We start from the raw sequence: 12,035 nt of genomic DNA on the forward strand, positions 1-12,035 counted from the left end.
CTGTCTGATTTGTTGAAGCCAATTCATACTGTTTTGTTACATTTGGCACAGGTTGGTGGATCAAGAGTCTCACAAATTATTGGTGTACTACACAATCTTTTGGATAAGTGCAGCACGATTGTCATAGCTGGTTCAATGGTTTATACATTTTTCAGTGCAATAGGGCAGTTTTGCCCTTCTGATTTTATTGAGAAGGATTTTGTTCCTGATGTCTTGTGCTTTCTCAAATCTGCCATGACGAAGAAGGTGGATGTCATCCTTCCAGTTGACTTCACGTGTGTCAAAGAAGGCCATGTATATAAAACCTTCAGAGCAGTTGATCTCTCTGCAGGTGAGCTTGCCTATTGCTTATCTAATGTTTACTGTTATCTTTCCATCTGATTAATTGAATGAAGTTTGAAGAAGTACAAATCACACTTGTAATTCTTAGGAATGAGGCCTTAGTAAATACCTGCTAGACAGAAATAAGGGATTGGTAAGTGGTGCAAATTAGAGTTTGTATAAAGTAAAGTTTCAAGCAGTACAAATCACAATTGTAATCCTTAGCAATAAGGTCTCTGGAAAGTTGCCAGTTTCTGATACATGTAGTGATTTCATCATCCTAAAGGTGTCTTACAATTGTGCCTACATAGATAACATACTCCTGTGGAATGATGCTATGCTCCTGTTTCTGTTATCTTTTTTTGAGGTTTTTGTCCTTGTTCTGAAGAGGGGTATTGTCCTGTTCCCGCTTCCCAGTTGCATGGCGACTATTCTACGTTGGGATCTTGAGAAGATCCTTGTACTATACTTCAGAGGCTCCTTTATTGGAGGTCATTGTGGTGGTGGTTTCTTGATGACCACATGGTACATTACTTCTTGTCAGGCTTTCTTCAGATACTGGGTTGGAGAGGTTAATCGTGTCATTTGACTTCATCTTGTCATGTGGTGATGGGTGCATAGCTACAGTGAAGGGTTCTTGGAGTGTCATCATTCAGCCAAAATTCAGAGATAGACTTGGGATCATTGATTAAGATTGCTAGATAAGAGCCTTACTTATCAAGGTTATTGTTGAAAGCTTCTTCTAAGTATGTTGTGTAAAAAGGTTAAATTCACAGCAATTAGGAGTGTCTGGAGTAGATGGCGATGTGAAGAAGAGGCCCAGAATGAAGCCGCCTGCTGGTATGGTGTCATGATCAGCTGGACAACACCACGAACCGAGATATCCACTAGGTTAGGGGTGTGGATAGTAGTGGGAGGGCCAGGGCTGAGTGTGTGATGGAGTATGAATTAATAAAGAATGAAGCAGATAGAGTGAGGATGGATATGCAATCACTAATGCCCATGCCCTATTATAGGCACACTCATTGAACTATCCAGGGTGCCTCTAGAGCTATCTCAGGTGGTGCCCGGACACTAATAAATAATACAAATAAAGCCTTTTTGGGGCTGTGAATGGAGACCAAAATAGGAATTAATGTAATACAATGCACTTAATGACTGGTACCTCAGCACCCCCTCTCAGGCCCAAAGAGGTGCCCCATGAGGAGTGCGAGACATTCACTTTTAAATGTACAAGAAGTAGAAAATACAGTAGAAGCCCAATAGGGTAACACATGTTAGCCAAGAATTCCACTTGACAAGAAACCTGTGAGAAAGAACAGTAGATAAGGTGAACCGATGGTGCCCGAAACTTGACCTTAGGAGAGAAGCCAATAGCTCTGTGTTTCCAAGTTGGTAAGAATACAAAGGCATGCATGATCCTGGGCCTCAAGGGTGAGGGCACTTTTCCTGTCTTTTTGCCTGACAAGATGCAAAGGTGTAGCCACCAAGTCATAGCTGAAACATCCAAGGCCCCAATTGAGTTAGAACCTTTAGGTCCTACGTGTCAATAGGTGAGAGGGCAGCTCAAGGCCGGCCACCCCATGCAAGGGTAAATGAAGAAGGACAAGGTTTTTTGCCATGGTGTGTGAAGGAGAGCACGAGTGGTGACCCTCTTTGAAAGGCCTAGGTGAAACATCCAAGGCCCCAATCGAGTTAGAACCTTTAGGTCCTAGGTGTCAATAGGTGAGAGGGCAGCTCAGTGGCCACCCCATGTAAGGGTAAATGAAGAAGGAAAAGGTTTTTTGCCATGGTGTGTGAAGGACAACACGAGTGGTGAAGAAGATCCCCTTTTGAAGTTAGAGGAATAAGATTCCCCTCTGAAGCTCCCCTTGAATCCCCCTCTGACAGAGATAGGGAGTCTAAAAACTCACAAATCATGGTCTTTTTGAGCTTTTTCCCTTAAGCTGCTTATATATATGTATTTGTGGGGTTTTATTTTATGTTATTAGGGACTAACAAGTCCTGGCATGAAGTCCCAGGGTTTAGTTATGTATGTTCGGGGGGAAGGTTCGAGTAGCCACCTCCTAGGAAACCATTGTCTAGCATTAAAAGAGCCGTTTTGAGGAGTCTTGAGTGACCCTGTCTTGCTAGCCTCCTAGGCAACTATTTCTAGGAGCTTCTATTAGTGGTGAGGCAGCTATTTCTAGGAGCTATCAAGAAAGAAAGATCTTAAGAAAACCAGTATAGAGGTGTGTAAAAAGGGGTTCTAACCCCTAGCAAATAAAAGCTGAAATAAAAAGGGAAAAATTTTCCTAGAGCAGTTGTCTATCACCTTGTGAAGGCCTTGTAGGTTCCTAGGGACAAGTCAGCAGACCCGGGGCCGCGGACTAGAGTCAAGCTCAACAGGATTTTCTTTCCCCGCTGATTCTTCCAAGCCCGTTCCCTTGGCTGTGGTTTTGCTAGACACTAGATAGGAACAGTGGGAATCTCGATAATCCATTCATGCGCATCACTAATTAGATGACGAGGCATTTGGCTACCTTAAGAGAGTTATAGTTACTCTTGCCGTTTATCTGTGCTTGGTTGAATTTCTTCACTTTGACATTCAGAGCACTGGGCAAAAATCACATTGCGTCAACATCCGCAGGGACCATCGCAATGCTTTGTTTTAATTAAACAGTCGGATTCCCATTGTCCGTACCAGTTCTGAGATGGTTATTTACCGGGGAGGGCAGACTCGGGGTCGATGCCTTGCCCTTCCTTGGGGTGACATCTTGCCACAAAAGAAAAGAAAAAGGAAGGTTGGAGCGAAAATCAAAGTGAGCATTAAAAAAGGATTAAGTGTCGCCTTGCGAGGGCTTGGTAGATTCTTGGGTGCCGAGATAGGACCCGAGGCTGATTCCTTATTCTCCTTGGGTCACTACATCAGCTCCCTTCTTTTTACACGTTCGCGTATTAGGTTCTGAAGGAAAAGAAAGCTAAATAGAAATAAAATAATAATAAATAAATGAGATTAGGCTAAAGGAGTCCTCGCCTAGTGGGAGATTTTGGTTTTGGTATCCTCGGTTAGGTGATGACCACTTAGGACGATCTCTTTGATAGTTCTTTTTAGCTAGGTTGTGTTGGAGCAGTTGGTTGACAGTTGACTCTTGACCTCTTGATCAGATACTACTTAGCTTTTCCCTCATGGATTGAACAGAGGCTAGATGTGTCTAGCTCCACATCAAGGCAATGTGCCCATGTCCATGGTGGACCTATTTTCCTTCTTTTTTCCCCCTTTTTTAGGTTGGACCATTATTGTCCCACTGGTCGGCTAGTTTCTCATTCTTTTGCCTATTTATAGGTTTCTCTGTGAGACACACTATCACCACTATCGCTCATCTCTCATTGTACACACATACCAACTTATTCATTGTACATATCAGATTTGTGTTCCTCTCCACCTCCATGTTTCTATCTTCCTTCCTTAAGGCACATACACATCTTTTTCTGCTTTGGTTTCAAAGCTTTCCTTCAATTTTCCTTTGGCTACCTTTTTGGATTTGAGGGGGGGTTGAGCTACCTTAAGGTTAGGCCACAACTCAATATATAAGATCTAGTGGCTAATTTAGTCGGCTCTCATACAACCCCAAAATAATTTTTAGTAAAATTTAAAATAAATACAAAACTTGAGAATTCTGGTAGGACAATTGGCTCAACAAGTTCTATAAAGGAAGATCATGGGCTGGTGACTTCTTTACCCCAGATCACCATACTTTCGTAGCCAAACCCATTACCATCATCAATGTCACCCGCCATCAGCATCGCCCTGCCAGCAAGTCCTTGCTTTAAGAAAGAAATACAAACCCATGACTAGCCTTGGAGTGGAGGACATTGCTGCTGCTGCTGCCACCGCCTCTGGTGCTTCACTCCCTGATGCTCCAACCTCCCATTTCTGCTATAAACGCAACCTAGTGCTTTTGGTAGAGTGTTGAGCAAGTAAAATTAAAGGCCTCAATAAAGAGGAAATTATCGTGCATTTCGGCCTAATGTAACTCCCAAACACAGCCCCAAAAACAATTATTTATGAAAAAGGCTTTTATTTTTGGTGGGTAGGACAAATGTCCAAAAATCTCCTATAAAAGGACATGTTGTGGACATCCACTCATCATCTCTAATCATTATTACTTTCAGCCATAAGTCATTAGCCACTTTCACCTCATCTTGCTGCCACACCCTCATCAAGAGCCGCTGCCCACATTCTAGAGGTGCCACCCACCACCTGGAGGTGTTTCCCAGTTGCCTAGCTGCCACCTTGATCATCAGAGGCTGCTGCCAGCATGGTGGCAGAGCTGTAGGCCACCTTGCTTGGAGGAGCTGTTGTCTGTTGTCCCAGCCAGCTGCCTGCTACAGTCATTGTATGGCAGACTTTCTCCCTGCACTTTCTGCTTAGCAGGCTGCCTTTTCAACTGCAGCTGCATTTGGAGTAGCAGCAATGAAATGCAACAAATGTGGACCTCTGGTGCAGTTGATGCAAGCAAATCCTATGACAAACATAGAGAAACACAGATGGACAACACACAAAAAACACAATCCGATGGAAGCTCAATGAAGACGAGTGTATAGAGATGAAGAATGATACTAGGGGCCTCAAACCTCTGTCTTAAGGGCCAAGGTAGAGGTGAGCTGAGAGTGGTGTTGGAGACACCAATAAGAGCTCCAAGGGTGTGTCATACTCGAGACAGATCCACCAAGAACAGTGATGACGTGGGCCTCAATTGAGGGAGCGAAATGCAGTCCTCAGGCAGCACAATGTTGGTGAAGACTCTAGGGCAGCACTGCACAGGTTTGAAGTCTGAAATGCAGCCCAATCTTGATCAGATGCTGAAGATAATGATGACATCAGCAATCCTCATCCCTGCCTGTTCAAAAGACAGCTGATTGGTGGCTTTCTGCCTACTGAGGGGATCCATCAGAGTATGGCACACTCCTCCAGATTCTCTCAGCCTGTTCCCTCAAGAGACAATGGTTGTTGGGTGGCCCACTCCTTGAGCATTGATTGTCAGAGTGCAGCGGTGCGGAAGCGTAGGACTGAGAGAGAGAGAATGCAGAGAGAGAAGGGAGAGAAAGAGACAATGTACACTGAAGATCTGCTGTATAAAGAATGCTGAATACAAAGATATACACGGGCGCAGTGCGCTGGACTGCGTGTCTCCACCTCGACGATGCGACCTGCTGTCCACCTCGAAGTCTGCTGCAGTCTGCACTGTCTGCTGTCTGAAATCTGTGAACAGAGACAGAGATCTGCACGGCACCGGTCTGTAATCTGCGACAGAGAATGGTGGCCAGACTGCTGAAAACGTCAGCAATAAATAGGCGAAAAATCACCTAGAACGGGGCGCCAAAATAGGGCGCAGCCTGGAATAAAATGGCTGCAGGCAGTCAGACTGCCACGTGGCAGTCCGACAGCTGCAGGTCCGACTGCAGCAGTCCGACTGGACTGCACCTGCCTGGCTGTACCTGCCTGGCTGTGATCCTCTCTAACACCCCCTCTCAGAGCCTGGGCAGGGCAGAAGCCTGAGGGATCTGGAATGTTGCCGAAGTAGAGCCTGAGGAAGCGCCTTCGTAAACAAATCCGCAAGATTATCCTCCGTCTTGCAATACTCCACAGTGATGGTCTCATCCAGAAGCTTTTCTCGGATGAAGTGGTACTGGATCTCAATGTGCTTCGTCCGGGCATGAAAAACAGGGTTCCTCGCCAAGGCAATGCAACTTTCATTGTCACATCGCAGCAATGTAGGACGAGTCTGGGGGCACCCAAGCTCCTCCAACAATCTCCGAAGCCACACAACCTCGCATGTGGTGGAAGATGCGGCCCGATACTCCGCCTCAGTAGACGAAAGGGCTACCGTGGGCTGCTTCTTGCTACTCCATGAAATAACACCTGCACCCAAAGTAAAGCAGTAACCTGTTGTAGACCGCCTGTGGTCCACGTCACCGGCCCAATCCGAGTCGCTCCAACCTGCAAGTACAAGATCTGACCCATCTGTCCCTGCGGGGTAATGAATCCCCAAATCAGACGTCCCCCTCAGATACCGAAGTATCCTCTGAGCAGCCTGCCAATGCACCGTCTTAGGTTCACTCATGAACCCTGCCAAGAGCCCAACAGCAAAACATAGATCAACCCTGGTGTTGAGAAGCCAAATCAAAGACCCTATCAACTGTCGATAGCGGGAAGCATCCGCCAAAGGAGAAGCTGAGTGGGAAGTGGCCTTCCAGTTCGGATCCATAGGAGTAGAGAGGGCCCGACAATCTTCCATCTCAAAAGACACCAAGAGCTCCTGTACATATCTCTGTTGGGAGAGAAAGATCCCCCTCTGAGACTGAAAAATCTCATGTCCTAAAAAGAAATGGAGTAGCCCCAAATCCGTCATCTCGAACGTCCGATGTAAAGCTGACTTTGTCTTCTGGACCTACTGTGCATCATCACCTGTGACAATCAAATCATCAACATATAATACAAACAGCACACAACCATCCTCGGAAGTGTGAACATACAGCTGCGGATCGGCCTTGGACCGTCGATATCCCAACTGAGTCTGGAGGAACGAATCAATTTTCTCGTTCCAAGCTCGCGGGGCCTGCTTGAGACCATACAGGGCCTTCTTCAACCTGTAGACTTTCCCATCCGAAGAACCAAAGCCAGGAGGCTGCTCAACGTAGATCTCCTCCTTCAAATCACCATTCAAGAAGGCCGACTTCACATCCAGCTGATAAACAGGCCATCTCCTATGGCCAGCCAAAGCAAGAACAGCTCTAATGGTTGCCATACGAGCTGTAGGGGCAAAGGTGTCATGACAGTCAATCCCTGGGCGCTGGGCAAAACCCTTAGCAACAAGGCGAGCCTTGTGCTTATCCAAAGTACCATCACTGAGATATTTGGTCTTAAAGACCCACTTGACTCCAATCACCTTCTTCTTCGGGGGGCGTGGCACAAGTGACCAAGTGCCATTCCTCTCAATAGCCTCCAACTCAGCTTCCATAGCTTTCTTCCATGGGGCGGACTGTAAAGCCTCCTTCACGGAGGTGGGCTCTCGATCCTGCATAACTCGGGACATCAAACAATAATTGGAGCAAACAAGCTCCGAAGAATGCACCTGGTGCCTCCGTGACCGCCGCGGACCATCCTGCGGTCCCCACTCCTCAGGAACCCCCTCGATCCCTGAATCACGGAGTGTGTCACGGGCCCAGCGAGGAGGAGGCCGAACCTCCCCTCGTCGTTCTCCAGCAGTAGAAGACTCTGGAATGTCCACCGGTGGTAACTCCTCAGAAGGATCCGGTGGAACAGTAGACTCTGTGTCAGAAACAGAATCATAATCAAACGGCACAGGCTCCAGTGGAACTGTAGAAGGAGCCAAACTCTCCCCTGGATCTCCAAGAACGGGATGCTCCTCACCCGTTGAAGAAGCCGGAACCTCCACAAACCGCACATCACGGCTAGTATATATATCCCGCTTGACGGGATCATACAGTCGGTAGCCTTGGGACTGGGAGCTGTAGCCAACAAATATCTGTTTGCGGGAAGCCGCTTCGAATTTGTCACGGTGAGCTTTGGGAATGTGAACATAGGCATCACACCCAAAGACCCGAAAGTAAGAAACATCTGGCTTCGTTCCAAAATAAGCCTCAAATGGAGTCATCCCTTCCACGGCCGAAGTAGGGGATCGATTAAGAATGTGGACTGCAGTAGCCACAGCCTCGGCCCACAGAACCTGAGAGGTCTGTCGGTGCTCCATCATGGTGCGCGCCATCTCGATCACACTGCGGTTCTTCCGTTCTAGAATACCATTTTCTTGAGGAGTATTGGTATTGGCAAACTCTTGGTGAATTCCTCTATCTGCACAAAACCGAGCAAATTCATTAGACACAAATTCACCACCCTTGTCGGATCGCAAGGTCTTCAACTTCCGGCCTGATCGGTTCTCCTCAAAGAGAAGCCAATCCTTGAAGTGCGAGAAAGCTTCTGACTTTAGTGCCAAAAAGTAGGCCCATGTCATCCTGCTATAGTCATCCACGATCAGCATGAAGTACGAGCTCCCACGCAGGGACTCATTCCTCATAGGGCCACATAGATCCGTAGATACTAACTCCATCGGTGAAGTAGACCGCCGCGAAGCGGTGTGGGGAATGGCATCCCTATGCTGCTTCCCCCTTATGCAGGAGACACATGGCTGCTGGCTCACCACTATATCCGGCAACCCTCGAACAAGCTGTCCCCGTGACGCCTTCCGAAGATAGTCATAGTTCAGGTGACCAAACCTAGCATGCCATAATTCAGACTGTGACTGTGAGGTAAGAAGAAGAGTGGAGAGGGCAGTGGAAGACTTCAGTTTGTAAATGCCGTTCTCCTCATATCCAGATGATAGAACCTTCCTCGATTCACGATCAAGGACTCGCACTGTAGAACTGTCAAACTCCACCAGAAGACCAAGGGAGCAAATCTTATGGACTGAAAGGAGATGGTACCCCAATCCTGGTACATGCAAAACCTCTGAGGTATGGGTGCCACCTCGTCCATCCGGAATAAGCTGCATCTTACCCCGACCTGCAATAGAAACTGAAGAGCTGTCTCCAATGAGAACCTGCCCACGCGAAGGTCGCAGCTGGGCAACACCATCTGATGAAGGAGTCATGTGCCGTGAGGCACCACTATCAATAATCCACTCTCGAGATTGGGAAGCCGCCATCGCAGCATCAGAAGCATTCGGTGAAGCGTCCTCAATGACAACTAAGTGTAGAAATGCAGCTGATGAGGGTGCAGCCACCGCTCCAGAATCCTTGGTTTCCTTCTTCTTGGTGTCCTTCAAGTCTTTGTCAGGGCAATCCTTCTTCCAATGGCCAGTCTTTCCACAAATATGGCATGTGGAGTCTTTGTCCTTGTCCTTCTCCTTGTCCTTCTTGGACTTGTTATCCCCCTTCTTCTTCTTTTGGTCCTTCCCCTTCTTCTGAGAGGCTTGACTTGTCAACGCCTCCGTCTTGGAAGCATTCTGTCCCTTTAACTGTTCCTCTTGGTCCAAGACCATAGGAACCAACTCCTCCCACCGAAGAGTAGACTCTCGCCCCGAAGCAATAAGGGCAGAGTAAAATGTACCGAATCGTGGCGGCAACTGGGACAATAGTGTGATCGCCATGTCTTCGGAGGAGATCGGCTTCCCGCATTCTGAACCTGCATCTGTAGCTGCCTTAGCTTGTTAATGTGTTCCCTTAGCGAAGAAGACTTATTGACGGACAAGGTCCGCATCTGTACCTCCAAAGAAACCCTCTTCATCAGGGTCATCCGATTGTACATTTGATCAAGCTCCAGCCATATCTCACGAGCCACCGTCAAGTGCTCGATGTGAGCAATCACGGCTGTAGTGCATGATAGAAAGAGAAAGGATCGAATCCTGGCATTCAGTTTGTCCCAATGAGACTGGGCCCTGGCCAACTCCGCACGAGCATCGGAAGAGAGTTTGGACTCATCTCTTACCGAAGGCCGGTCAATATCTTCCTGTACCAACTCCGCCAAATCATAGGACTCCAGAATGGCCAACATCGTAACGCGCCAAATGCGGTAGTTGTCGCCGTCGAGCTTCTGATCTGTAGGAAGAGCCGGTAAGACAGGCACCTTCCGGTCCATAATCGCCTGGAACTCCAAGTCCATCTCTGTAGACATCTTCACCTGCAATGCCTTCTCAAACGCAAAAGCAACCCCCTCTGACTGAGTAAACTTAGCCTGCTAAGGCTCTTCCGCGTCCCGAAGCTTCTTCACCCGCCGGAGGCGATGAAAAAGCAAAACCTGCACTTTTAGGTTGAAAACTCAAACTTCCTCCGCGTCAAACAGCAGTAAACAGCAGCAAATCCACCACCTGTACTCCTTTCCTGTGCGCCCACACTCGTTTCAGCCTTGTTCCAAGGCGCAGCCCTCGTGTCTGCCCTTAAACGCAAAAAACGCAAATTTGTGTCGCAATGGAAACTCCTCTTCAGGTTGATTCTGCGCTCAGTCAGCCCTCAAACACTGCTCTGATACCATGTCAGAGTGCAGCGGTGCGGAAGCGTAGGACTGAGAGAGAGAGAACGCAGAGAGAGAAGGGAGAGAAAGAGACAGTGTACACTGAAGATCTGCTGTATAAAGAATGCTGAATACAAAGATATACACGGGCGCAGTGCGCTGGACTGCGTGTCTCCACCTCGATGATGCGACCTGCTGTCCACCTCGAAGTCTGCTGCAGTCTGCACTGTCTGCTGTCTGAAATCTGTGAACAGAGACAGAGATCTGCACGGCACCGGTCTGTAATCTGCGACAGAGAATAGTGGCCAGACTGCTGAAAACGTCAGCAATAAATAGGCGAAAAATCACCTAGAACGGGGCGCCAAAATAGGGCGCAGCCTGGAATAAAATGGCTGCAGGCAGTCGGACTGCCACGTGGCAGTCCGACTGCTGCAGGTCCGACTGCAGCAGTCCGACTGGACTGCACCTGCCTGGCTGTACCTGCCTGGCTGTGATCCTCTCTAACATCGATTATGTTTTGCTCATTGAATTCATATATTCATTCATCCATTAGTCCATTTATTCTCTGAGATCATTTTTTAGTCTTGTTTGTACAATATGTCTTCTTTGCAAGCCCTAGTGTTTCCTCACATGTCCTTCGATGGGCGGCTTTCTCATGATACTCTAGAAAAACCAACATTGTTTTAGTCAGTAATCAGTAGCAGAACAAGAGATTGGTTCCTTTTAAAAAAGTGAACAATGTAAAAAATTATGCTAATATTTTGTACACTCTGTTTATGGTCCACATAAGAAATTTGAATGTATCCATGTTTTTATTCATGCCTGGTGTTAACAATTATATTGAATATTTTCTGTAGACTACATCTATCGAGCTTGAATACTGACGATAGTTATTCAAATTAAACAAGCATAACTAAGGCATCTTTAGCGCTACTTCCACCATACATTCATAGCCCAAAATGTAAGCTATTTATTCAGAAACCAATGGATTGAACATGTTGTCGTAAGCAATGTTCACCTTACAACAAAGTTCCAACTCGTGGGAGGGTAATAGCTGTAAAAGGCAGCCTCAACAAGCAATTTTTTAGGACAGGCCTGAGGTTTTTCAAAGGCCTGTCAATGATTGTGAAAGTTTTGCTTGAAACTTGACTGGGGAGGGAATCAGTGATGTAACTAGTGGGTATATTGAGACATACATGACTTTGTTATACAAGGAAAATCAATCATATATCTGTGGCCAAATCCGAGGCCTTTCAGTTAGTTGTTAAAGTCATTGGTTGACAGCTTACAAAACCAATGACATGTCAAAAATTTCAGAAGACTGATGTTCTGATTTGAAACTTCTCATTCAATGAATTTTAATTCTCCCGGCTAACAGATGATTTTGCTTTTAAAGGTTGGGATACGATTGCCTTCGGAGAGAGTACATTGGAAAATATCAGAATTGCACTTCAAACTGCCAAAGTACGGGACTTGGAACTTGATTTTTTACATATACATGAGCAGTCCATAATGATCTACATAAGAATAACTGTTGAAAATGTAACTGTTAGTTCTCTAAGAAAAATCAAATATCTTTTTTGTACTTCTTTATTTTGTGGATTTTGGCTACCCAAGCCTCCTCTTACAGGTCAGATAGTTAGAAAAATTCTGATTCTGTAAGTATAGTGAGTTTGTTTTCTTTAAACTAAGGAACTAGGAG

The 12,035-nt window shown here is 46.5% G+C and overlaps 1 protein-coding gene across 5 annotated transcripts in view; it reads left to right on the top strand.

The window, feature by feature from the left end:
- Positions 1 to 12,035, top strand: part of LOC148022826 (uncharacterized) — a 118,979-nt gene that overhangs the window by 15,837 nt on the left and 91,107 nt on the right. For all 5 annotated transcript variants that reach the window (XM_087695757.1, XM_087695756.1, XM_087695752.1 and 2 more), the window contains exons 5-6: positions 52 to 331; positions 11,730 to 11,797. In XM_087695757.1, the coding sequence (XP_087551883.1) occupies positions 52 to 331; positions 11,730 to 11,797 (348 nt within the window). The remainder of the gene's footprint in view (positions 1 to 51; positions 332 to 11,729; positions 11,798 to 12,035) is intronic.

The sequence above is a fragment of the Lygodium microphyllum genome, chromosome 16 (assembly GCF_053477565.2).
Source record: "Lygodium microphyllum isolate KBCC chromosome 16, Lygodium_microphyllum_v1.1.10, whole genome shotgun sequence".
NCBI lineage: Eukaryota > Viridiplantae > Streptophyta > Polypodiopsida > Schizaeales > Lygodiaceae > Lygodium > Lygodium microphyllum.